At 39.9% G+C, this 27,616-nt stretch overlaps 1 protein-coding gene across 6 annotated transcripts; it reads right to left on the reverse strand.

Annotated features, from left to right (window-relative positions):
- Positions 1-15,859: 15,859 nt before the first annotated feature.
- On the reverse strand, positions 15,860-23,888 carry LOC130737738 (uncharacterized). Of its 6 annotated transcripts, XR_009018898.1 has the most exons (15): positions 23,703-23,884; positions 23,367-23,537; positions 23,236-23,282; positions 21,740-22,004; positions 21,174-21,523; positions 20,779-21,064; positions 20,614-20,681; positions 20,034-20,285; positions 19,012-19,087; positions 18,699-18,775; positions 18,557-18,606; positions 18,243-18,327; positions 16,751-16,849; positions 16,252-16,593; positions 15,860-16,128 (listed from the first exon to the last, which is right to left on the reverse strand). XR_009018898.1 is itself a non-coding variant. In XM_057589580.1 (14 exons), the coding sequence occupies exons 2-14, from the start codon at positions 23,515-23,517 to the stop codon at positions 16,333-16,335; spliced, it is 2,067 nt and encodes a 688-aa protein (XP_057445563.1). In that variant the 5' UTR covers positions 23,518-23,537; positions 23,703-23,884; the 3' UTR covers positions 15,860-16,332. The 6 variants fall into 6 exon arrangements, 5 of the variants coding, with proteins under 5 accessions (XP_057445563.1, XP_057445565.1, XP_057445564.1 ...); XM_057589580.1 differs by having other exon boundaries at positions 15,860-16,593; XM_057589584.1 differs by lacking the exon at positions 15,860-16,128 and having other exon boundaries at positions 16,457-16,593; positions 16,695-16,849; positions 23,703-23,888.
- Positions 23,889-27,616: the final 3,728 nt, after the last annotated feature.

The following is a 27,616-nucleotide window of genomic DNA, read 5'->3' on the forward strand; positions in this document are numbered from 1 at the left end:
AATCCAAGGCTGGAAAGGAAACAAGGATAGCTCAAACTCCACGTATGCCAAGGCCTGGTCCATATCAAAACTCCAAACCCGAATTCCAGAATACATGGCACAGAAATCCCCAAGGTACCACTACAGCCTCGGCTGGTCAACATGGTGCCTCGCCAACTCCAGTTCCACTTACTAAATTGAATGCTCCCCTAAGCACCATCTTGAAAGCAGTTGGACAGACAAATGTTGTGCAATATCCGTCGTCGCCTCGACGACCACCAACTAATGTGGATACAAACAGATGGTGTGAGTACCACAAAACGTTGGGGCACACCACAGATAATTGTTGGAACTTGCGGCGGGAAATTGATCGGCTGATTAAGGCTGGCCATCTGGCAAATTTTGTTAAAGAGGCAGCAACACCAGAGGCCACTAAGGTAACTCAAGGGGACAAAGGAAAAGGAAAGGAGATAGTTGAAGAATTGGGCGACGCTGTGGGGGAATGCTCATCCATTGCAGGGGGATTTGGAGGGGGCACAATTTCTAGCAAGGCCAGAAAGCGTTATGTGGCGGCAGTACATTCCGTGCACGAGGCATACGAGGGCGAATGTTGGTTGAATCACTCTCCCATTATATTCACCCCTCATGATTTTGCACATGTAATTCCTCATGACAACGACTCGATTGTAGTAACAATCAGGGTTAACAATTACATGACGAAAAAAGTGTTTTTAGATCAGGGATCTTCGGCGGACATCATTTATGGAGATGCCTTTGATCGCCTGAGGTTAAAGGAGTCAGACTTGAAACCATATAAAGGAACCCTGGTGGGATTTACAGGGGATCGTGTCAATGTGCAGGGATACGTGGAAATACCAACAACTTTTGGTGAAGGAGAGTTTGTCAAGAAATTTCAAGTGAAGTATCTAGTATTAGCGTGTAGAGCCAATTACAATGTACTTTTGGGGCGGGACACCCTTAACAAGTTATGCGTTGTAATTTCAACCGCTCATTTAACTGTTAAATATCCAGCCTGCAATGGGAAGGTCGGGGTCCTTCGCGTGGATCAGAATGCAGCGAGAGAATGTTACCTAAGAAGTGTGGCGCTCTATGGGCGAAAGGCCGCCAAGGAAAGCCACCGTATCACAGAAATTTTTCCACAAGAAGGGTTTAGTTTAGACCCAAGGGATGATGCCGATGATTTCTGCCCACAACCTTTGGAAGAAACTAAATCGGTGCAAATCAAGGATAAGGTTTTGAAGATTGGCAGCAGTTTAACAAAACAGCAGGAGGAAAGATTGATCACCCTTTTCGGCGATAATTTGGATCTCTTTGCATGGACAATTAATGATGTACCAGGGATTGACCCCAATGTGATCACTCATAAACTGGCCATACGGCCAAGGGCGACGCCAGTCATCCAGCCAAGGCGAAGGATGAGTGATGAAAAGAACAAGGCGGTGCAAGTAGAAACTGAGAAATTAATCAAGGCCCAATTCATTCGAGAGGTGCAATACCCAACCTGGCTCGCCAATGTAGTGATGGTCAAGAAAGCCAATGGGAAGTGGAGAATGTGCACGGATTACACAAGTTTGAACAAAGTGTGTCCCAAAGATTCATATCCTCTTCCCAATGTCGATAAATTGGTGGATGGGTATTTCCGGAAATGAACTTTTAAGTCTCATGGATGCCTACTCTGGGTATAATCAAATCATGATGCATCCCTCTGACGAGGAAAGTACAACATTCATGGCTAATTAGGCGAATTATTGTTACAAAACCATGCCTTTTGGTTTGAAAAATGCGGGAGCTACATACCAACGTCTCATGGATAAAAAAAATTCAAGCCAAGTGGGCAGGAATATGGAAGTATATGTGGATGATATGATTGTTAAGTCCGCCAAGTCCAGTGACCACGGCGATGATCTTAAGGAAGCATTTGCCCAACTAAGGAAATATCGCATGAAGCTAAATCCCGATAAATGTTCATTTGGGATTCAAGGGGGAAAGTTTTTAGGATTCATGTTAACGTCAAGGGGGATAGAAGTAAATCCAGATAAAGGCAAGGCGATCTTGGAAATGAAAAGCCCAACAAATGTCAAAGAAGTACAACGATTAACAGGACGCATGGCTGCCTTAGCACGTTTTCTGTCAATGGCGGGAGACAAAGCGGATCCATTCTTCACTTGTTTGAAAAAGAACTCGAAGTTTCAATGGACTGAAGCATGTGAACAAGCTTTTACTAAATTGAAAGAATCATTAGCAACGCTACCGGTACTATCCAAGCCCACGCCAGGCGTTCCTTTGATGCTCTATTTGGCAGTCACGGATAGGGCGGTCAGTACGGTGTTGCTTCAGGAAGAAGGGAAAAAGCAGAAGGTTATATATTTTGTGAGTCATACTCTGCAAGGTGCTGAATTGCGATATCAAAAAATTGAAAAGGCGGCCTTGGCAATTTTAAAAACAGCGAGACGTCTTAGGCCATACTTCCAAAGTTTGCTAATCAGAGTTAAAACTGATGTTCCCTTAAGGCAGGTACTCCAGAAACCTGATCTGTCAGGGTGATTGGTCAGCTGGTCAGTTGAGTTGTTTGAATATGATATACAGTATGAGCCAAGGGGACAAGTTACAATCCAAAGCTTGATTGACTTTGTGGCGGAGTTAACACCCACGGAAGGCGAGAGAACTCAGGGGGAGTGGGTACTGTCTGTTGATGGATCCTCCAATGACACGGGAAGTGGGGCAGGGATAACTACTGAAAGCCCGGATAAGATGGTCATCGAACAATCTTTGAAATTTGAGTTCAAGGCGAGCAACAACCAATCAGAATACGAGGCATTAATCGCTGGCTTAAGGCTTGCCATCGAATTAGGCGTTCAGAAATTGTTCATCAAAGGCGATTCGCAGATGGTTGTTAAACAGGTAAAAGGCGAGTATCAAGTGAAGGATCCACAACTTTCTAAATACCTGGAAGTGGTACATAGATTAATGATGGAGATAGGGAAGATCAGGATAGAACATGTTCCAAGAAGTCAAAATGAAAGGGCTGACGTGCTAGCAAAATTGGCCAGTACGGGGCGATTGGGCAATTATCAAACAGTCATCCAAGAAACCCTCCCTCGCCCCAGTATTGACTTGGTGGAAGTTAAGTTAAAAGCAGTGAAGTCAGTGATTGAAGGCGAGCCTTCGTGGATGGAGTCAATCAAGACTTTCCTTAAAAATCCTCCGAAGGATGATGATCTGAACACAAAAGCAAAGCGAAGGGAGGCCAGTTTTTATACGCTGGTTGACGGTGAGCTATATCGGCGGGGAATTATGTCTCCTATGCTCAAATGTGTTGACACAAGAGATGCCCTGGGAATAATGGCGGAAGTTCATGAAGGAGTATGCTCCAGTCACATCGGTGGGCGGTCATTGGCAGTAAAGGTATTGCGGGCAGGATTTTACTGGCCGACGATGAAGAAGGACTGTCTGGAATATGTCAAAAAGTGTGAAAAGTGTCAAGTTTTTTCTGACTTACATAAGGCTCCGCCTGAGGAATTAACAACCATGATGGCACCTTGGCCATTTGCTATGTGGGGGACTGACATTTTAGGACCATTCCCAGTAACAAAGGAACAAATGAAGTATATCATTGTGGCGGTTGATTATTTCACTAAATGGATATAAGCGGAAGCAACTGCGACTATTACAGCCGCCAAAGTCAGGAACTTTCTCTGGCGACGACTTGTGTGCAGGTTTGGGGTTCCTATGGCTTTGGTAATGGACAATGGGACTCAATTCACAAGCAATGTCACCAGATAATTTTGTGCGGAGATGGGAATTGAAATGCGATTTGCATCAGAGGAACATCCACGGACTAACGGACAGGCAGAATCAGCCAACAAGGTTATTCTGAAGGGCTTAAAGAAAAAATTTGATGAGGCGAAAGGTCTTTGGGCGGAGGAGCTCCCAGGAGTCCTTTGGGCATATAACACGACTGAACAGACAAGCACGAAGGAAACCCCATATCGTCTAACTTATGGAACTGATGTCATGCTCCCTGTGGAAGTTGAAAACCAAAGTTGGCGAGTAACCCGATTTAATGAGGACGACAATGGGGAGAATTTGATAGAGAATCTAATCATGCTGCCTGAAGAACAACGGGAGGCGCACTTAAGGAATGAGGCGGGGAAGGTGAAGGTTGCAAGGAAGTTCGCAACGAAAGTGGTTCCAAGAACTATGAGGGTAGGAGACTTGGTGCTTCGAAAGAAGACTATACCCGACAAGCATAACAAACTTTCGCCCAATTGGGGCGGGCCTTACAAGATAATTGGTGATGTTGGAGGTGGAGCCTATAAATTGGAACAACTTAATGGTCAAAATATTCCACGAACATGGAACGCCTCACATTTGAAGCAGTATTTTAGCTAAGGGGAACAACAAAAATGAATGAAGCCGCACTCTTTTTCCCTTTCTTTGGAAAGGTTTTTAATGAGGCGGCATATGTAAAGAATGAAGGGACAATAGCTCCCATGTATGGAAGGTAATGAAAAGATTATTTCAAGAGATTTTCTATTTTTTTATTTATGTTACGAATTTATGCGGCGCAAGTCGTATCAAGGTATAAAATACCGCGAATAATCCTTTCGGAATAAGAAAGTATCGCCATCAAGTATCAAAAGCCTTGGCAATTCTAGTGGCCACTAGAAACCAAGTCTCGTCGAAAAATCGACTAAGGTATATAAACCTAAACGTTAACAAAATTCAGTAAATAACAACTTCAAGATAACAACAGTTAAACTAAAAAGAGCTTAATTAAAGATAAGAAAAGGGCGTGACCTGTAACACCCCGATTTCGGTGGCGTCACTTTAGTAACCAAAAGAAAATACTTTAAGCGGAAAAACGTGAATTATTTTTTTTCGACAATATAACTAAAGACAGAAAGCAATAAAACTCCCCAACAAAAGATAAAAGGAACTACTATACAACTATATATACATGCCTCGCTAAACACTACCACGTCACGAGTAACCTCAAGTGACGGGTGACAGAAAAAGAGTAACGCCCGAAGGCAATATGTACAGTCCAAGATAAAGATACTGTGTCCGCAACACTAAACTACAAAATCTGAGAGCAAGTTGGCCCAGCGGCCTAAGAAAAGACCCCCTAAATCCAACCAGCTCTCTGTGATCTCCATAGGAAACCACACAAAAGCTACCGGTAGGAAAACTACCCTGTCCCCAAAAACGGAAACATGACGGTCAGAGCATCGACACTACTCCTACACTATCCCTACCCGAGGAGCCCACACTAGCACTCGATCCTACACGCTAGCGCGGTCGTCATCCGAATCTGCATCCAGGACGATTAGGTCGACGTACTCAACACTGCCCTCTCTGTCCACCCTAATGCGCTCCTGCACTGGACTCTCGGGCTCGGGGCCCGGAACGAGATCCGCGACGACAGCAGCAGCAGTAGACGGACTAGACTCCGTCGAAGCCCCACCTACTGGCACCTCCTCAGAGGGGTCCTCATCATCTGAAGGGGATGGTGGCGGTGGAGGTACTCCCAAGCCGGGTCCACAGTGTACTCCTGGAGGCAGGTTGAAGCTCACTATGTGCCTCCTCATCACTCCCTCCGTCAATCGTCCAAATCGGTCGACACGGTCCTCCATGATCCGACCGGTGTAGGTCGCACGGTGGCCCTCGGGATCGACCACCCATGCACCTGGGTCGTCTTGATCAAGCATCTCGTACCTGGTACCCCCCGACGGGCTGACCATGGTAAACCAATCCCCCATACTCATCTGACAAATGGCGTAGTCCGCCCAAACACACACAGCAGACGCGAGGGTCAACTCCAAAGAATTATATAATTATAAAACCAGATATAATTATAGGATAATAAATACTCGCCTCTCAGGCTTATAAGTTTTGGGATAGCTTCCTAGGGTTGCATGTATCACAATGAATATAAAGAGCCATAAAAACAAGTAGCATGCCTCAAAAATAGGATAAACAGTTACCAATCACACTCAGCAACTAAGTCAGCATGTATGTTGCATGAAATGCAATGCTGGGTAACAAAATGCATTCCGGAAGAAGGATGGACATCAACGAGGCGGCCCTAACACCAGCCACGGTGGGTACCTTCCTGCTCGCGTGTCTCTTACACCACACAAAAGTAGTCAGATCAGCAGTGAACCCGTAGGTCTGCCATTCCGTCTGCTACTGAGGACCACCGTAGTGTCCTAAATATGGAAATCCGGGTCTTATGACCATTTTGGAATCCACCGAGGTCCGGTATCACGCCGTGTATTAACCTCAAAATGAGTGCATGAATGCAAGTGATTAGCCAAACAACGTCTCCGACCTCACCCGACACGTCGCCACGTGTTCTAGATAACTTAAAGTCTCTAAAAGAATACCCTAAGGTAAATGTCGATTCTGCGACAAAATACAATTAATCATAAACAAAAGAGTGCAACCACTCACGACAACTCTTCGAGTCATCAATGCTCTCACGAAGTCTCTCGCTTCTGTGGAGTCTCACACATTCACAAAGTCTCACGCTTCAGTGAAGTTTTATGCTTTCACAAGGTCTCACGCCTCAGTGAATTTACACACTTGCACGAAGTCTCACGCTTCAATGAAGTTTCATGCTGTTCACGAGGTCTCACGCCTCAGTGAAGATCCATGCTTTCCACAAGGTCTCACGCCTCAGTGGAGTATCACGCATTCACAAGGTCTCACACCTCCGTGAAGCTTCTCGGCTCATCCCTTGGATGGCTAAACAAACTGCTCCCAGAGCGAATGAGTATCAACATACCCAGAACTCGAAATCTTCTCAACACTTGGATCCGACGACACTTCTCGTTTTCCAAAACTAAACTTTAATCCAAAGCTTGCATCCGAGATTGTTATCTTTATTTAAAGGTTTAGAGGTTGTTTAATATCTTATGAATTTTCTTTATAAAAATAGCTCTTTTTAGTCTTATCGTATTCCCTATGAGTTTCAAAGTTCCCATAAACCCAAGTAATTCCCTGAGAAGGTCTCGATCCATTGGAGCATGACAAGGTCCGAACTCCGTTCGTCCTTTTAAAACTCTCTCAAAATCTCATAAAAATTCGGCATGACCTGCCCGTAAACCTCACTCTTCAGAATCTCAGGTACAAGTGGAATAGCATAAATAAAACAGCTCAGTCAAAAGCATAAACAGCATATTCCAACACATCCTAAGTTAACCATGTAGCACATAGCATGTGAATCATTTAGCACACAATATCATGGCCTCAAGTACTCAACAAGGTCGGCCGAAGCCTCAGAGAACAATTCAGACATTTAGCAATTAAGTGCATAACACATAGATCAAGTCGAACTTGTCGACACCTAAAGCATTATCTAGTAATTCAGAGAGTAGCCCTCACCGGTGGGTCTTCCAGCTTCTTCCTCAAGATGTTCTCCAAACTCTTCTCCTTGATTTCTGGGAATCTCCTCAAACGAACCTTAAGCAAAAATCACAGAAATCAACACCAAGAGTCAGAAACTCAGCAATCAAAGAGTCCTAGGGTTACACAGTACACTACTACCTCCTTGGTACGACAATCTAACGCGTTAAGACAAGTTTTCGAAAAATCGGATTCTCCTCCCCCCTTGATATAGCTCTCGGCCACTTTCCTTAATTGGGAGGGTCGATTTTTCTTCGATCAAACTTGGTTCCTAGGTTAACATAAGCCGTAACTAAGACGGTTCTAGGCTCGGAAAAATTTTCGGATCGAAAACTGATATAGGGGCAGTTTGGTCATTATTTTTAGCTCAGAATTTCAAAATTGGATTTTTGAAAAACAAATTGGATGGGGACGTCCACAACGACGTTTATGACGACAAATCCTACTAGCACTAAGCCAAGTCGATAGATTAGAGCGTAAAGGTTGCGACTTTGCCGAAAAATGGGTATTTAGGGTAGAAATTGATCCCGGCGGCATTTCGTCGACATTTGACAAAATCTAATCCGCATAACACGCTCAGGAGCATGCAGGGAAGAAGTTTAGACGCTGAAATCAGCTGATTTGAACAGTTTTTCAAAAACCTCAAAATTTTGAACTCAGAAAGTCGCAGGAGAAATGGACAGAAACGACGATTCGAAGGAGAGTATAGATTACCTACCTCGAGGTCTTCGATTAGTGACGATCGGTGAAGCAACCGGGCAAGAAACGACGAAGATCCGGATCTCTCTCTCTCTCTAGGAACTCGCGGTTTTGGGGGTGGGGAAAATGGGTTTTTTTGCAAAAAATCTAATTTTCAAGCTATTTATAGGTTTTGGAAAAAAACGGAAAAATGATTTTTTTGCGATTCCGATTTTTCCTGCGCGTTCCTCTGCGCATTCTAAGATAGGTTCTGGCGACAGAATTCCAGAACTCAAAACAGGATTCTTGGAATTAAACCAAAAGATCCAAAATCGGCATAAGTCGGTGTAAGTCGGTTTATCCCGAAAAACTACTTTTTGCAGTGATCGTCGGATGAGAAAACTTCCTTCTGAAGAAAGATTAGGAATGATGAGAGAAGTAGGAGAACGCGGGTGGAATCTTCATTTGAGTTTCCGGATAGAAAAAGTCTTCATCGTCTGTCGATCTTAGGTTTTTCGAACTATCAGGGATTCCGTTTCGGCAAACTTCCGAGAATTGGAATTTGACGTTCGTACTTTCCAGGATTTCGCATCGAAATGGTTGTTTAAGGACGGAAAAGAGAAGTTCTAACATTTCTCTGAGGATTTTTTGGAATTAGTTTCCATCGTGTCCTAAAGCGTAAATTAACTATTCACTAATACCTTCGACCTAGGATTAAGCGTATGTTAGTCGTGCTATAACTCTTTCGGTTTTTCGATACATTCTTGGACTTTTCCTGAACCTCTTTCCTTCCCAAATTTATCTTAATCAAATAACTCTTTTATTTTATTCACTTATCCAAAGCGTTAAAACTTGGGCCTTACATGACCCATACATGTGTAGGATCACGCGCTTACCACTACGCCAAAACCAATTGGTGTTAGTGAGGGCGCAACGTTATTTCTTATAGCGTAGCAGACAACGCCCCGTTTCGAATGCTACCTGCAGGCAGGATGCTGGCCCACCTGGACCCAACAATCCCCCCCCCCCAGCACCTGCCAGCCAAACTAGCTGCACAGCATGCCTTCCGTGGGATTCGAACACGGGACCTGGCTCTGATACCACTTGTAGGATCACGCGCTTACCACTACGCCAAAACCAATTGGTGTTAGTGAGGGCGCAACGTTATTTCTTATAGCGTAGCAGACAACGCCCCGTTTCGAATGCTACCTGCAGGCAGGATGCTGGCCCACCTGGACCCAACAACATGTCTTAAGCAACAACAAACAAAGGGCAAAGCCCCAAAACAAAGTTTGACTTAAAAACAATAAAACAACAAATAAAATCAAGCCGGGGTCTCATTGTTGGCGTTGTTGTCTTGGATTGCGGCAGCTTTTGGGTCCTTCTCCCCTTCATCCTCATTCTTGTCCTCGCCATGACCATCTTCACCATTTCCTTCATCAGACTCACTTTCAATGTTGAATTGAGGGAGGAGGTCAATATCAACATCATCATCGCCGACTACCTGACCATCCTTTATCTCCTTCAAAAACCCGATACGGGAAAGGTCAAAGCCTGGCTCAACAACACTGATTTGCTCTTTAGCCTAGAGAAATCCTTGAGAAAATTGAATGGATGCACGCCCTAGAATAGAGGCATTCAGGCGTTCATATTTCTCTTCCATCTCTCGGCACTTAGCCTGAGCAGCAGTGTGTTTGACATTAATGGCTTCCTTCAAGGATTTAGTCTTTTGAAGGAGCAGGTCAGAAGTCGCCAAGTCTTCAGTTAACTTAGCACATTTCTCCTCGGAAGATTTCAGGTGCTTGTTGGTGGTTTCATCGTCGACCTTTGCTCGCTCATATGCAGCCTTATAGTCAGCCGCCTTCTTCTCAAGACGATTCTTGGTCGCATGCAAGTCCTTCACATAGTGAGTCATACCCGCCACGATACTGGCGGCAGCAAGAGCATGGTGAATGGCCATGGAAGCAATATTGGGGGGACCTTGACCAGAAATGTCTTTGTGGAGCCTGTTGTCAAAGGTTCAATTCATGAAGTCCAAGCCGTTGAAGTGAGGATCGGACAAGCTTAGCAAGGAAGGGAGAGCCTCGCCTTCAATGGCTGAATTAGAGCCAACATGACCAAATGGAGTTGGTGGGCGGTTAACCAGCACATTTGGATCTTCTCGGGGTGGCGGGACATTATCATGTCCCTTCTTTTTCTCCACCGGTTTACCTTAGGAGGCTAAAATGGATGGATTGAGAGTCGTCTGGTGTAGGGGTTTACCACCAGCAGTTCTTTCAGTGGCGCCTGAAGTTTTTTGGCGCTTAGGATCCCTAAGGTTGTCAGAATCCGAAGTACCTTCAAGTTTTTTCTTCTGCTCAGCATCTGCAGCTCTTTTTCTCGCCGCCTCAGTAGATTAGGCGAGATACTCTTTCATCTTCAACGGGCTGGCGTCGACCTTGCCTTTACCCATCGTGGCTACACAGGAAAGTATCACAGTTAGAAGTGAGGCATGAATAAAAAAGCAAGTTATGTGTGGAGATTATAAACTTACTAAAGAATTGATTTAAAGTGCCAGTTTTCGACGCCTCAATCAACTCATGATCAGAGACAACCGGCAATGAACGGAGATAGTCGGCGACCCCTCGCTCAGAATCGTCTAAGGCATCATATGAAACAGAGATTTTTCGGCGAGGGTTTTTCGTCCAATAAAAGGGGAAGAGAGGAGAATTGTTGGAATCCCGGAACAAATTCTTTATTTCAGGCGACTCAACAATTTTAAAGTATTTTTTCTGCCATACTTTGTAATGGCTCTTGAGGGCAGTAAACCAACTCATTTTCTTGCGGGCTAGAAGAGGGACCCACTTTACGGAAGTGGGTCTCTTAGTAACAGACTTATAGAAAAGAAAGAACAAAGGGTAGGTGGGCGTGAAGCTCAAATGTTCGCATAGAATTTTGAAGCAACGGATAAAACCTCAGGCGTTGGGCTGAAGTTGGCAGGGCGCCACATTCAGAAAGGATAGAACATGACATATGAAAGGCGAAAAAGGAAGTTTAATGTTCAAATCGGTGAAAAAATAACCATAAACGAAGAAGAAGTCGGGCGATTCATCTGATGCTTCTTTGCGCAAAAGAACACAATCATCCTCGCCGCATGGAAGAACGTTTAGCTGAAGGTCTTCGTTATGAGAAGTGGCGGGATTTACCTTCGTAAACCCTTGGGCAGATATACGAAGCGATTTAATGCTCCCAATACTACCCTAGATGGAACGCCACAGACATTTATCTTCAACCAAATGAACGTTTGTACGCCATTCGGGCGAAGATAAATCCCCATTGGAGGAAAGGACAGAATCAACAGAACTGGCTGGTTCGGAATCCTCGTGAATGGAAGGCAAGGATTGGATTTCAATAACAGAGGGGGCAGAAATTTCCCCCTCCGTTGAAGGTGATGAAAGTTCTAAGGAGGAAACGCTAACACTATTCAATGACATGCTGGGTAATTTCATGAAAGTTAAAGGAAGAAGATGAACAGTGTCAAGAAAGTGAAAGAAAACAAAATGAAAAGAAAGGATGTAAAGAACTCACCGGAGGAAGAAATGAGAGATTGGGTAAGGAGAACGTCGGCTAAAGGAGAACACCGCGCAATGACGACGGCCGGAGTAAACGAAGGTTTGCCGGAGTTCGAAGAGGAGAAAGTGAGAGAATTTCAGAAAAGTTTCAGAGAGTAAAAAAGAGAGTTTCAGAAGGTAAAGAAAGGAAAGGTTAAAAGGGGTTTTATAGGGGAAAAAGAGGAGAGAGAATGAATGGGATAGATAGCGAAGAGTCGTGGGATTTGAAATTCAAAAAAGGTGTGAGATGAAAAGGCATAACTCCTCGAGACACACAAATGGAAACTGCATTCATGGAAAATGATGACGAATCCCGGAAAACAAGGATTACGTGTGTCAGTCGAAAAGATGTGATTGACGGTTATGACAACGGCGACATATCGATATAAAAGTGGCGGTGTAACAACAAAACATAAAAGTGGCGGCGTAACAACAAAACATAAAAGTGGCGGCGTAACAACAAAACATAAAAGTGGCGGCGTAACAACAAAACATAAAAGTGGCGGCATATCAACGATTACGAAGAATGGCGATATAGTAACAAAAGTGAAAGGGGGAGTAAAGAACAACCAACATTCACAAATAACTCCACCCAAAATCATTCAGTGAATAGTGAAGGCAGGTGAAAAATAGCATATTGAAGACATTTCGACTCAACCTACCTAAGCCTCATGTCTTGGGGGCATGTGGAATGGGCTGGACATAAAGACTTCCATGCTTGCCCAAAATAAGGAGTCAGCCAGACGAAGGACGACATGGCAGGAATTGGTGAAGCACTGAGGATTCTCGCCCTCCCCTTTAGGCGGACCCGCAAGCCAGCTGGAAGATTCTTCTGGATTTGTCTTATATGCATAGGGATTTGGGCCCTAGTTGTCAGGCCCAAATGTAGGAAAAGTCTATATCATGACCAACCCTCTATAAAAGGGAAGGTCATCACCTTGTACTGCAGACTTTTGGATCATTAATGAGAATATACTATTTTTATTACATCTTTACTATTTTAGTGCTCTGCTAGGGTTTGCTTTTCATTCCTCTTCTTACGTAAGCTTACCTTAGGACAGAACAGTATTGTATTGTCGCTTTTTTCACAAGATATGATTCATTCCTATTGATCGTTTGATTGGCAGGTGTGCTGCTATAACGTATGAATAACGTATGAAATGTGGGAAGAACGTGCTGGAAAAGGGGAGGATTCTGATGATACTGAAAGCACAAAAGAATTTATGAGGCGAATCCGCGAGGGTGAGATTACCAAAGAAACCTCTATTCAAGGGGTGTTAAAAGCTTCTGTGGAAGGGGAAGTGGTAGAGGTATATTATATATGCTCTTCTATTTTTTTTCCTTCCTTCTATGTGACTAGTAAAATGCTTTGTCATGTTAACATATCATCTTAAATCGAAATCTACAACATTGAGTTAGTTATTAGTTATTGCTCGTTGGCTAGCTAGCTAACATAACATGTATTAATATTATGTAATGGGTAGTTTGAATTGAACAACTACATGATTAGCCTAAAAAGTTTCTACAAGACTTGCATTTTCATATGACCAACATAACCTTATCTCTTGTTCATCAAGTTTTGTTACTATCGATCGGGATTATTAACTTCTTAACTGCTTAGTGTATCGTGTTTGAATATTAGTTTAATGCAGCATATCAATCTATCTATTCACTTTTGTCTCAATGTAAGTGATTAACTTCTCTAGTTTGTTTTTACTGGTCACAACATAGCCATAGTTTTTCCTTAAGTTCATTTTTGAGAGCAATAGTTTGAAATTTTTGGATAGCTCTTAATTACTAAAACAATAAATGGAGCCAGCCTTCCCTTTAAGACTGATTGCGTTGTCTTTTCCTTACTAAGAAGCAAAGCAAAAGGGACATGCTTGAATTTTGAATTTGCTTATGAAATTTTGTATGCAGGAGGATGACTTTGAAGAGTGGCCGTCAAGTCTGTCTAATTCTCCATAATGGAAAGGAGGTGATTCATGCAAAAAGTTCATCAACAGAGTGACAACACCACTTAAGTAGACTAAAGACTATGTGATGGGAGGAAAGGCCCCTGTCAACTAATGACCCAATCTATGCTAATTGCTTTCTTATGTGCATATGTATTTTATTTCTGGTGTGGGCCATAAATAGTAAGAAATGTATAAGTGGGGGACTAAAGTTGCAATTAAGCCATCTTGCTATTGTTTTGTTAATTGTTTAGATTAAAATTATTTGCAACGTATGATGTCCTCTTTCCCGTCCCACGAATAAAATTGTACCGCTTCATAGAAAACCCTCTCATTTAAGGTTATAATTGTTGAATCATGCATTTATTTTATTTAACATGACACATTTCTTTGGCGGGACGAGAAATGAGACACTAAACACAAAATTTGCACACACAAAAAGAGGCACTTAAGATCTTAATCTATTTGTTAATGGTCATAGCTTTGATCTTTTGGGTTGTAATTTCTTTCTTCGAATCCGTAGGAGTTGCTTTTGTGCCTGACCTGTGTCCCCAACTGGTAGGTCTGGTTTATTTATTCATTAAACATTTGGTTTGACAAAATATAAACTATACATTAAACATTGGTTCTTTTTACAGACATTGGCTATCTTAGGGTTTGAGGGATGAAGATTGTGCATCTTGTCTATATATTTTTTGTTAAGAGATTGACCTACACCCAATCAGAACTTGTTTTTGTCTGTTGCTGGGATATATTAACTTTGACAAAAAAAAATAACTATATCAAAAAGAAATACAAGATTAGCTGTCATTTTGACTTTGACTTACAAAAATATATTCGATGTGTCACCCAAATTATGTTTGTTATTTTTTAGTTTAATTTGAAGAATAAAGAAATAAAAATCATGACAGAAAATTAATCCATAACCACTGCATTTGCATATAGAACATTTTTTTTTGATAAAGCATATAGAACTAATATCTTGGACTAAGCTTTAGATTAATGCACATTAAAACATTATTTGGGTGACACATCGAATATATTTGGACTAAGCTTTAGATTAATGCACATTAAAACAACACAATTCACATTAGTACTAATATCTTGTATCAATTATGTGTTGTATTAATCTAAACTGTTCATTATAATTTAATGGTTGATATAAGTAGTTTTAATCTCTTAAAATTCAAACTAGTTCTCATTTGATACAATTCCTTTTATTATATTTCAATATAAGAACTTACTGCTAAATAATGAGACTTGTAAAGTAAAATAATTTTTATAGTGATTTTATTTAAACAATAAGTTGTCGAGTGTTTGGAATTCTTTCTTACTACCCAGGGATTGGAGTAGGGATATCTCTGATTGGCTAAACTTTAATTTGCGACGCAATTCTGTTTACCGCGGTAGATTTAATTGGCCTCTGTTTTTTGGACTAACTACTTGGCAGATTTGGAAGGACAGGTGCGACTTAATTTTCAATAACCATATCACCCTCCCCTGCAACTTGATCATCATGATTTATAGTCTGACCGAGGAGATAACCAGGAACCTAGCCAGACCGAATACTGTCCATAATCTCCATCTCAGGGAGCAAGCAACTCACTGGGTTAAGCCCAGATCAGGGGGCTTGGAAATTGAACTCAGATGGCTCGGTGAAGGAGCGTAGTGGAAAAGTAGCGTGTGGTGGCCTTATTACGGACTTTGAAGGAAAAATTATAAAAGGTTTCTGCAATAACCTGGCTTTCTGTAATCCTTATTTGCTGAATTGTGGGGAGTTTTTAACGGTCTCAAGATGGCGTATGAACTGAAACCCCATCATCTGATTATGGAATTGGACTCCAATGAAGCGTTCAAGCTAATTACCCTCCACTGTGATGTGAATCATCCTTGTGCAGGATTGGTAAATGAAATCTCAGAGCTATAGCTACAAGGAATTGGAGGGTCTCCTTCAGTGACATCTATAAAGAAGCTAATAAGAGCGCAGAATTTCTTGCAAGCTACTGCTATGGGAAGCCTGATATGTGCTTTGATGCAGAACATATTCCTTCCCCGCTACTGCAATTATGCCTCTGGGGTTTCTACCACAAGGCTCGTGTAGTTTCATTGGGCTTTAAGCCCTCCACATTATCAAAAAAAAAAAAAGAGGTTTTATTTTCTTTCTTGTAACCTTGTACGGTTGTACCTTGTAACTATACCCATGCACATGCACTACCATTCTGGTTATGAATGAGATTTTTAATCTAATAAATTCTACATGTTATTTTCCACATATATAAGATACAAAATCAATCCTTTCCAAGGAACTAAATTAAAGTGTTAGTCTCAGATTTCATTTTCTTTCCAACGAACTAAATCAAAATGTTTGTTGGAGTTAACTCCACGGTCATGCATTTTCTTCCAAGGTATCAAACGATTAAGCAAGCATTGCCAAAATGCCTCATCTCCCACGTTGCAATTTCTTCTCTTGTTCTTAGTTGAAGTTGCATGTGAATCTATGAAAAGAAAATTATGAAAAAGAAAAAAAAGAACATTTTCTCATGCTAAATAGTAGATTCTAATTGTTGCATGCCTTAAAACATAAAATTCATATAGAGATATGAACCTTTTCATATTACCTAAAACACAGCCTGAAACGGAGAAACCATTGACTGTATGATAGATTCTGCAGAAACACAACCCTATGGAAGATTGATGAATTAGCCAGCTTTATGTACTAGATCTTCAACTGAAACTTCACTAGTAGCAGATGATTTAGAAAACATCATTCTGTACATAGGGGCCCCTCGCTCCAGAACATGCTTTTCCCAATCTGACATAACTCCAAACGGGTTTTCCTTAAGCCACTCACTTTGGCCATTGCACTTGTCAGGCTCCAATTCAAGCTTACCCTTGCCATATCTTAAAAATTGTTCTTTCATTCTTATTGCCACATCTTTTACATCAGATTGCAGAAAGACCTAGTCAATGTCAATTAAGAATTGATATCAATAAACTCAAAATATTCAAAGATGGAAAAGGCACAACGTAAATAAAACTGAAAACAACTAATTTTCTGAACTGTAATGTCTATTACTCTCCACTCTGACATGATTAGCAATGGGGAAGACCGGATACCTTCCCATCAGATGCTAGAAGATCCACCACTGGTTCAATTAAAGATCTCTGAAGCATTCTCCATCTATGCTCAGGTTTATTGAAATCAGGGTTTGGACACTTCACAAAAATAAAGCCAAAAATAAATTAAAGCTCAGTTGTTGATGGAGAATAGAGAAGAATTTCAGAGAATAAGATATGATGACTTGTCACATTAAATCTCAAACTGGTTCATTTACCACAAGGAATAAGTAAGGTTGAAATACCTACAGCTCATGCCTTTCTAAGATAGGAGAGCCAATCAAGTTGAGAAAGTTGCGACATCTAATAATGAACAACAGTCTATTTTATAGCCTTTCGAAAAAAGAAAAAAAAATAGTCTATTCTATAAGATAATATTGACATGAAAAAGCAAAACCAGGCCATAAATGATTTTTTCCATAAATTGGTTTATGCAAGATTTTAGTAGAATGACAAGGAGCCAAGGATATATAACTCTCAGTCCTCTCCCTTTGACTGGATCTCAATGGGCTTAAGTTATGCATTGTAGTTCCACTGTTTGCAAGTTAGTGATCATCATATTTTAGTGATCAACTTATCATCATAACCCTAAAGAAAATAAGACATGTGGCAGTCAGGCCAAAAACTGTTTGTGATATTCACGATAAATGTGAGTAGCAAACACTAAGTTAAGTGGGCATCAATAAATTTGAGGCGATGGAAGCCTATGAAGCACCAACTCCAGCACGGCACTGACTTAGCGACACGGCTAACCTCAAAAAAGTAGGACACCTAGACACATATAAGAGGAGTCTCGGTGACATGTATATCACATTCTCAAAGTCAAGACAAGTTAGTCTCTTTACAAAGAAAACATAAAAATAATTTCTTAAGCTCTATGACAACGAGCTTCACACAAAAAAAATACTAAGAGGCACAATTTTACAAAGTAACCACTTTATCTAAAAAAGAGTCAACCTATCTAATGGCTTTCGCCACCTTCTTGATCATGGTCATTGTAAAGTATAGCCTCTAACCTTGGTTCATCAAGTGACCAATTAGCAATTTCTTTAATGGTTTGACTTTAAAAATTATAATTTTTTTAATGATATAAGCGTCCTAGAGGTGTCGGCTCAAGTGTCTAAGCCGCAATTTTTTGTTTTGTTATTCCGACACCATGATAGCCGACCTCACTTCGTGGGATAAGACTTTTGTTCTTGTTGTATCCGGACACTGCGAAGGTGTCTGAAACGTGTTGTACAAGTGTCATACAGTGTCAGTGTCGTGTTACGTGTCCGACAACGGGAGAGTCTATATTTTAGAGGTGTCCATGCTTCATAGCAGCAGCATTGCAGTAGCTTGCAGAATGCTAATAAGCTAGGAGGTGTAATGGCGGCAGTGGCATCAATAGAGGTGTGTGTGAATGAATATGCAGTATTAATAGAACAGAAAAGACCTACAAAGGTCAAAATATAATGTTAGAATTCAGAATGTAATGAAATTTAAGCTATACCTGTATTGAGACAATAACTAATTCTCCTGGGTAGGTAGAGATAATGGAACGGAATGTTGATGTTGCATTTGTAGCAATAAAGTACCTAAAATTGAGAAACCAGAAAACCAAAGCTTAGAATGTGAAACAAAATAATTCAAACTAAGAAGGAACTCAGAAAATAGTGATGTTCATAATTGAATGTGCCCTTAACTAGGTTCAGAATGTTTTGTTCATCATTTGACGCTCAACTAAGATAAATTACATTTTACTGAAGCCAACCGAAACCCAAAAAGAAGCTGCATTTATTTGCAATATGACAGCAACATCATTACCCATTCTTTATTCTAAACTGATGAATAGAATCCAGACATCGCAAAACAAGCTGAAAAAAAGAAAGATGTTCATAGTTAAAAAAATAAGAAAGTATAGTTCGTAGCAAAGTATAAGGAAAGGGGGACATAGAAAATATAGAACCTTTTCATTAATCTCCAAACCTAGGAAGTTTAAATGTTTCCTCCTTTTAGCCATTTCAAGAAGAAAAAGCCCATTACCTGTCATTTAGGGCTCATATGTGAGAAAGAAGAAGAACCACAACATAACTTCTATTTATTTTTCTCTAATCCCCCCACCCTCTTCTTTTCTGTTTTACCAAACTTGGGGACTTTTGTTCACATCAACAGCTAATATATTCTATATTGGTTGAGAATTTACAGATCATATATTTTCTAGCTGCACAATTTGACTAAATATGCACATAGTAAACACTATATCTAAAAAAACAAAGTACCACTTCCTATATCAACGGCCAGAGGTTGAGCTGGGTCAGAATAAATGCTATTCCAGTTGATTTCAAAAGGGTATGCCTGCAAAATATAACTAGTATAAGCATTAATAATATCATTGATGCAGAATGTTTAAGTACTTTGAGCTGCTTAAAGCAAGATCAGACTCATCAGCCTGATTAAATGAAATGTTAATATCAACTATTTACAACGGTATGTCATATATGAATTATGAAGTCCAAATGAAAGTAGACCTCAGCTCTTCCAAGTGAGACAGGTTCCAGTAGATTTGTTCATCAGCAGTAATGATAGATATAGATTGTGATAAGAACCTTGGGAGAACCATTCCACAAAAGCTAGCCATTCTTCAGTTTAAGGCCTTATAAATCCCACACTAGAATCTCATACTTCTAGTGTGGGACTCAGGTATTGTACCTTGCAATTGGATCCTAACAGATTTAATAAGTGCTTGATCTGATGTTATTTTAGAAAATCAAGAATTGTCCTTGATCCGGGTTTTGATTTAATAATGTCTTTCATATGCCTAAATTTTAATTGCACTTATCCGCAAGAAGAATCTCATACCACGGGAATTTTTTAGTGCTTTATTTATCATTTAATATTCATGTAACAATATTTTCTGCACCAAATTTTTTTCCAATTTTATAATAAATTCGTTAAGCAACAAAAATACAAAAAAACAAAAACAGATTTTGTTTTTAAGTAAAACCATTTGCATATCTTGGACTGATCTAACTTATAGTATCTAACATAATAGACTTAAAGACCGTGTATTTACCAGATAAAACTCACATCCAATGGTGAATCTAATCTATAGTAAGTCAGTCATCTCCCAAAATTATGGTATGCCAAAAGCCATAAAATTCATTTAATATTCATGTAACAATTCAGATTTTGTTTTTAAGTAAAATCATTTGCAAGATAGTCTATGCAAAATAAAAAATGATTTGAGAATAAACTACATTATTCTCCTGAAATATGGAGTTGAAGTGTGATGTAAACATACTCTGTCGATAGCCAAGACACCAGGGAGCTTTCTTCCTTTGAGAAATTCCCATACAACTGAAGCACCCTCAATCATGTTTATAAAGGATAATAAACTTTTTTCACGTCTCACTAGTTGGCATGCCATCGTCCCAACCACAGTTATTTCACAGTTGCATTGGCTTTGTCGATCAAGAATTTTTGCCAATTTAGATGCCCCATTTGTGTCATTACTTGAATCAAAGAAATTCACTGGACCTATCCAAATTACTTTCTGTAAAGGATTAAAATTTCAAACAAGAAAAAAAATGTTAGGAGGTGCCTCATGACATCTTAAAATGAAAATATCCCTATCTATTGTGTCTATGATCTATAGCCATTGCATGATATTGATAAGTAATAGCAGGCTAAAGTTGAACTAAAGTTAGCGAATAAGATGCAAGCACAGAATACCCATCATAAAAGATTCCCTATACTGAGAAAGAAATGATAAATCAATCCCAATATTGATAGTCATCTAAAGATATTTTGATACAAGTTAAAAAATAAAACCAGCAGTAGCTAATGCATAAATTCTTGGAATAAATAAATTGCTATTGTACCTTGCAATTTGTAAGCATGGAACCAATTTCATCCAATGACAGAGGTCCAAAGTCAACGGGCACCCAACCTAGATCAAAATCAAATATGTATCAAATTTACTCTCTGAATAAAATCATGTCGGGCAATATCTGAGTAACACAACCTATTAGCAATTAAAAGCTCACCATTCAAAATTCCATGAGAAGGAAATACTTGCAATTGCTTTGGATCACATTTACTTCGGCACCAAAAATCTTTTGGGTAAAGAATCTGCACATTTCTATCTTTCGCAAGTCTCACTATATCGAGAGCTTCATCAATTCCCTTCTGATCCACCAAATCAAGAGGAACTGATACTCCTAATGCATGCATTACTTGAAATGACATCTTTCCAACAAAAACAAAACACTGACATTTGGAAGCTAAAAGCTGAAAGGAAGCTGCTTTCTCATAAAGATTACCCCCTCCAATCTGATTTATGAGAAACAAATAGTGAATATATCAATCAAAGATCTGGAGGCTGTCTTGAATGGAAGAGTTACTTCTCGTAATTAATGTTATGGCAGAAGAAGAGACATACAATTGCAACATACGGCTTCCGTCTGGCTTCTGCAACATTCTTCAAGAGACAAAGCTTCTCCTCAAAGTGAAAACCAGCTAAACAGGCATAGCAATAGCAGAAACGAGTAACGCCAACAGTTGATGCTAGAACTTTGTGAGAGTTGGAGAAGGAATCATTGATAAAGATATCAACTCCTGATGATAATACTCTAGCAAACTCCAAACAATTTGCAACTTCTTCTTTAATATGAGAAAGATTTTCAAGAAGATGGATATTCTCTTTCTTAAGGCCCAACATCTTTGATTGCTTGTTATCAGAGATGCCTTGAAGGGGAACAACTTGTATTTGAAGCACAGCTGTTAAGAAATCTGTAGAATAGAGGTCATCAATTATCTAATATGGAAACACCTTTATGTAAAAGAACCATTAATAAATTTCATTACCCATATCAATTATAGCATTGTGTTAGAACACTTTTCTTCAGTCTTTCCTCCCTTTTAATAAACTAGAATTGCTATTAACAGTTCATATAGCAGCAAAAATTCACAGTATAAAACGATTGCTAGATGCCTTTAAGAATATACCTGCAACTGACTCTGTGTGAAGCTCTGAAGTTTTCATACACCAATCACTGACCAGGATGACCTGTGCTCCGGCTTCATGTAAATATTTAATTGTAAATACCGCATTGAGAACTGATCGAGTCTTCTGGTCAAACTCTTGTCTGAGCAATATTTTAGAATCAAATCTGACCATAACAACTTTTCCCCAAAGCTCCTCCCTAGGAAATTCTCTAAGAGTTTGTATATGAGGAATACCATTCAACTCTCCTCCAATACCGATGTTAGTCTAACAGTACAGCCATAACATTCAGAGCCAGAACAAAATATACAGCCAATAATACATTCTTTCAAGTAAGAATATAACAAGCAAGTTTACTTACAACATGACATAACATATATTCTAGCTGCTTATAAAAGCTTTTTCGAATTTAGGACCAAAAATAAAAAATCTACAAGATTCAAACCACAAAATGGTAAACCATGAGATCCAAACTGCCAAAGCATACTTATTACTATATTAGTGTTTCTAAGAACTCATGTGTGACCTAACTGTACTTCAAAAACTAGCTTAGGGATGATGACTGTCCTACCCTTTATGATGAATGTTTCTGTTGTATCTCTATTCTCTAGTCAATGTGAAACCCTCAACACACCCTAAAGTGTGAAGTTTGCAGGACTAGACATTTGTGGGTGGTCCAATAAATATCTAAAATAGGCTCTGATACCATCATAGAACTCTGGTATAAGTCCAACTCCACCCCAAAAACTAACTACGGAATGACAACTATCCTACCTTTTATAAGTAATACGTTGACCATATTACTAGTCAATATCTCGGTGCCAATGACCACTAAGCAATTTTTTTTAATAAAATATTATTACAAGAAATTATCAGTATCATTTTTGAGCAAGCACTTAAGCTGCGCTTTTACAACATTTGATCAATCATATGGTACCAAAATGTGTGACCGTTATTAGGACATAGGAGCAAGTTCATTGTTAATCTCATTCTTCATAATAAAACTTAGTTTCAGCACAAGGTAAAATAGGCCGTTGCCTTGTCCAAACTGTATGTCCAAAGGGCTTTCATACAATGGGTCATGTTAGACATACATCTAACAGCTTAAGCTTTAAGGAAACAGTAGCAAAGCTTTAGTCCTTCACACAGTATCAAAGCTTTCACGACCTTGCCCTTCACAATTGAATTAAATTTCAACACAATGTATGATGAACTTGCGTAAAAAAAAGAGAGAAGATGCATCTCAGTGAGAGTGACAATAAGATTTCCTCCTATCCTTAAAGGTAAAATTAGAACCAAGGAACCTTAAGTTGCTAAAAAATAATGCAATAAAGCTTCCCAATGACAATAGATTTCCTCCTATCCTCTTGATACAACAACTGCCAGTAGAGCACCAAAGAGACACCACAATGACTGTAAGAATGAGTGCACCCAACCGAGTTCATAATATTAATATAACTAAGACTGTACCAGAAAAGGTACCTGGAAAGTATATTACCTTATGGTTAAATGAGCGAGCAACATCATCTGCGAACTCCCCCCTTCCTGTTAGAAATAACATAAAATAAAACTGAGCAACAGAGAACAGAGAGAATTTCAAAATTAAAATAAATAAATAATTTCCACAACCTTGCATAGCCAACGAGGCAACATTTAATTTCTGAAATTTGCCAACTTTTGCTGTATAAGAGCATGTTTTTTGTTTAAACAACCTGGGGCAGTCATAGAAACATAATCTGTTTAAGAAGACTGTTCCTGTTCCATGAAGTTGGTGGCCCATCAATTTTCACAAGATTGAAGCTGCAAGTTTGTGAGTGAAAGTTGAATCAAAAAGAAGAAAACAACAATTGACAAATAGATAATGTTGTTGTTTCTTCTCTAGTTAGCATCAACTCAACAATGAACTCTATAGGAACACAAGAAGCAAGAAATGGATGGGTGTGTTGTGTTGGAGGAGAAAATCACCTTAGAACTGAACTGCGATGCACTGCCTCGGTTACAGAACAAAAGGACCCAGTTAGACGATAAAACGGCGGGCATCAATCTGTCGTTTTAGTTTTTAAGCTATTCTTCACTTTTTTTCCCGCTAAATTACTCTCGCAATTCCGATCAGAGCATAGTGAAGGCTAAAGATCTCTCCAAAAGTGTGACCTCCTCGGAATCAAACTCTCGACCTGGGGTTCAAATAATGTCTATTTACCGCTGCAACTAGCACCCGTTGGATAAGGATTCTTCACTACTACTAGTACAGGGGTCCAGAATATTTTTTTGTTGGGGGCGAAATATAAAACTAAAAAAATCTTCATTGAATATTATATAAACTTTAAACAACAAAAAATTATTTAAATACAACTCTTTGTTCTTTCATAGTACTAAATTTATCTATTCTTGTATCAATAGAGGTTTTTTTTTTCTGTAATTTCTCTCTCGATATAGACAACTAATAAATTTCTGAGAAGATTATCGATCATCAATTTTGTTGCGAAGCCGAGTCTTAACAACTTTTATTGCAGAAAAATATCGCTATGTAGATGTTGTTGAAACAGGGAATGTCAAAACAAGACGTATTAATTTATTAACAAGTGGAAATATTCTTCTTTTCCAGTTTCAACTAACTTCTGATAAAACTCGGATAAACTAGAATTTATTCCTAAATTAAGATCTCGGGAAACATCTGAATGATAATGTCTCAGTTGGAACAACAAATACCTTCTTTCTAGCTCGAAAAATACCTATAATCGGTTAACATTTCAAAATTCTCTAGATACGCCCCTACTAGTAGGTTCTATCGGACACAAGTAATAAAAATTGTGTGACATATGACCCCGAGGGGTACCTCAAGTGGTAAAAATTATGTGACATAAGGGTTGGGGAATGAAGGGTGAAGGGTCAGGGTTCAAACTCTAGCAAAGAGACTAATTTACTAACATTACTAACAACTAATATTTTTCAATTAAAAAAATTCAAGATATATTAAATTTTTGGGTTAAATATGTTTGGGCCACATCTAATTTGGTCCCAAGAAAAAAATTCATAGCTTTTGGGCCCCGAAAAAAATTTCATTTAAATCAAAGAGATGTGATGTTATTGTCAAATAACCATTTAATCCCAAAAGCTTAAGCTGTTGGGTAAGGGTCACTTTAATGGTTTTATATTATATTCTAACACGCCCCCTCACGCAAGAGCCCTTTGGGTTTGTAGCGTGGATAAGTGCGCAGGCCCACCTACCATGTGCTTAATTAAATTCCACTTTTTTAATTAGAAAGTGAGGGGAGCAAGGATCGAACTCTAGACCTCTCGGTCATAGAGACTCTGATACCATATAGAAAGCAAAATATGATCAAATGACTTGTTTTCATTCATATGCTACGTGTATATTATATACATGAGTAAAGGAATCTTTAGTATTAAATTACAATGAATATAATTGATGACCAATTTGAATATTGAATCACCAAGTCAAATATCAGTAGCAGCGGATAGGAGCAATCTATGGAGATGACTCTGCAGTTGCTATTTGACCAAAGGAGAGAATAATGCAAATGTTTAAATACCATTATTTCCTTGTTGTTATTCACTTTTACTATTGCAATTATGTTGTTGTATTACGCCCCCGCAAGAGCATGTCACCATCAGTGACTTGCATCTTCGACCTGAAGTAGTTGAACTTGGATGCTGAAAGCGCCTTGGTAAGGATATCAGTCGTCTGATCACGAGTTGATATGTGAGACACTTGAAGGCGTTGTTGTTGCACCAGTTCTCTAACAAAGTGATAGTCAAGGGCTAGGTGCTTCATTCGGGAGTGGAAGACAGGATTGGCGCATAAGTAAGTAGTGTCAATGTTGTCACATAAGATGCGTGGAGTTTTGGTCACTGGAACACCTATTTCATGCAACAAGTTGGACAGCCACTTGACTTCAGAAGCAGTATGTGCTACAGACCTGTATTCAGCTTCAGTGGAGGAACGAGCAACCATACGTTGGCGTTTCGAAGTCCATGAAACTGGATTGCCACCAAAGAATATAATGTAGGCTGAGGTTGAGGTGTAATCATCAGTGTTTCCTGCCCAATCAGCATCACTATAAGCTTCTAAGGAGAAGTGTGTTGGTTTTTGCAACTGTAAGCCAAAGTTAATGGTGCCTTTAAGGTAACGAAGGACACGCTTGAGCTGTTGCAAGTGAATTTATGTTGGCTTGTGCATGAACTGGGAGAGTTTATTGACAGCAAATGCAACATCAGGTCTTGTGAGTGTAACATATTGAAGACCCCCTACAATGCTTCGAAAGGTAGAAGCATCAGTGGCAGCAGAACCATCATGAAGGCAAAGTTTAGTACTTGTGCATAGAGGGGTAGAGCATGGTTTCGCCCCCGTCATGTTATGTTTCTCCAAGATATCACGAATGTAACCATGTTGGGAGAGAAGCAAACCCGTGGGTGTAGGGACGAACTCAACACCAAGGAAGTAGTGTGGGTAGCCAAGATTCTTGAGGGAGAACCTGTTAGATAGATCCTGAATAAACTTTGACATGAATAAAGGTGAATTACCTGTCACAAGAATGTCATCAACATAAATGAGAAAATAAGCAAGGATGCCATCTCGTGAGTAGATAAATAGTGATGGATCACTAAGACTCATGCAAAAACCATATTGTAGAATGTGATTCTTCAAGGCATCATGCCAAGCTCTTGGGGCCTGTCGAAGACCATAAATGGCCTTATGAAGTTTGCAAACATGAGTAGGGTGTTGGGAATCCATGAAGCCTGGAGGTTGCTGCATATAAACAACTTCTAATAAGCTACCTTGGAGAAATGCATTATTGACATCAAGTTGGTGAAGCGGCCATGAATGTCCCAACGCAAGAGTAAGAATCACTTTTATGGTTTGTGGCTTTATGACAGGCGCAAAAGTCTCTTTGAAATCAATTCCTGGGGTTTGAGTGAAGCCTTTTGCAACAAGTCGGGCTTTGTAGCGAGAAACACTGCCATCAAGATGCCTTTTGACCCGAAAAAGCCACTTGCACTTAACAATATTTTTATTTTTAGGGGCTGGTTCGAGATGCCAAGTGCCATTGCGAAGAAGGGCATCAAACTCCTTAGACATGGCAGCACGCCAATGAGCGTATTTCATCACTTCAGTCACACTTGATGGTTCATGATTGTCCTGCAAGGGGTGCTTAGTAACAGTGAACAATTTCTTTGGTTTAAAAATGTTGTTACGAGACCTGGTAGTCATAGAATGCATGCGTGCAGGTGGAGAAGGTGGAGATGGGGAAGAAGAGGAAGATGAATTACCTGATGCATTATCTGATGAAGGTTGAAGCGCAGCAATGGTGTCAGATGGTGGGTTACTATTAGTGGGAATAGAGGCATTTTGGGTTGAAGATGGAGTGGACGTTGACGAGGAATGAGCCGAAGTGTTTGGTTGAGTAAAGGGAATGGTGAAGTGAGGGGCAGATATGACATTGGGAGCGGGGGGAGAGATGGAGGGCGGGTGACTAAAGTTGGGTAAGGGAACTCATGTTCTACAAAGACAACATGGCGAGACACATAGGTTTTATTGGTTTTGGGTTCAAGGCAGATGTAGGCATATTGGGAGGAAGAATATCCAAGGAAAATGCAAGGTTGGGACCTAGGTTGAAGTTTGTTTGTAGTGTATGGTTTTAACCATGGGAAACAAAGACAACCAAAGGCATGGAGATGATGGTAATTAGGTAAGGAACGGAAGAGCATTTCATATGGTGTGTGCATGTTGAGGATATGTGTTAGGAGCCTGTTGATTAAATACACTGCTGTTTGGAAAGCTGGAAGCCAGAATTGTGAAGGTAAGTGAGAGTGGTGAAGTAAGGTTCTACCAGTTTCAACAATGTGGCGATGTCGTC

The sequence above is a fragment of the Lotus japonicus genome, chromosome 2 (genome assembly GCF_012489685.1).
Source record: "Lotus japonicus ecotype B-129 chromosome 2, LjGifu_v1.2".
NCBI classification, from domain to species: Eukaryota; Viridiplantae; Streptophyta; class Magnoliopsida; order Fabales; family Fabaceae; genus Lotus; species Lotus japonicus.

What these genes read in the sequence shown, in the direction of transcription:
- LOC130737738 (XM_057589580.1), bottom strand. Translation starts at nt 23,517, where the DNA reads ATGGGCCACCAACTTCATGGAACAGGAACAGTCTTCTTAAACAGATTA. An exon ending in TAGTTATTGTCTCAATACAG is followed by an intron (nt 16,850 to 18,242) that starts GTATAGCTTAAA and finishes ATTTTTGTGAAG; the next exon opens with TGTCCAAACCCTGATTTCAA. An exon ending in TTCTAGCATCTGATGGGAAG is followed by an intron (nt 16,594 to 16,750) that starts GTATCCGGTCTT and finishes GACATTGACTAG; the next exon opens with GTCTTTCTGCAATCTGATGT.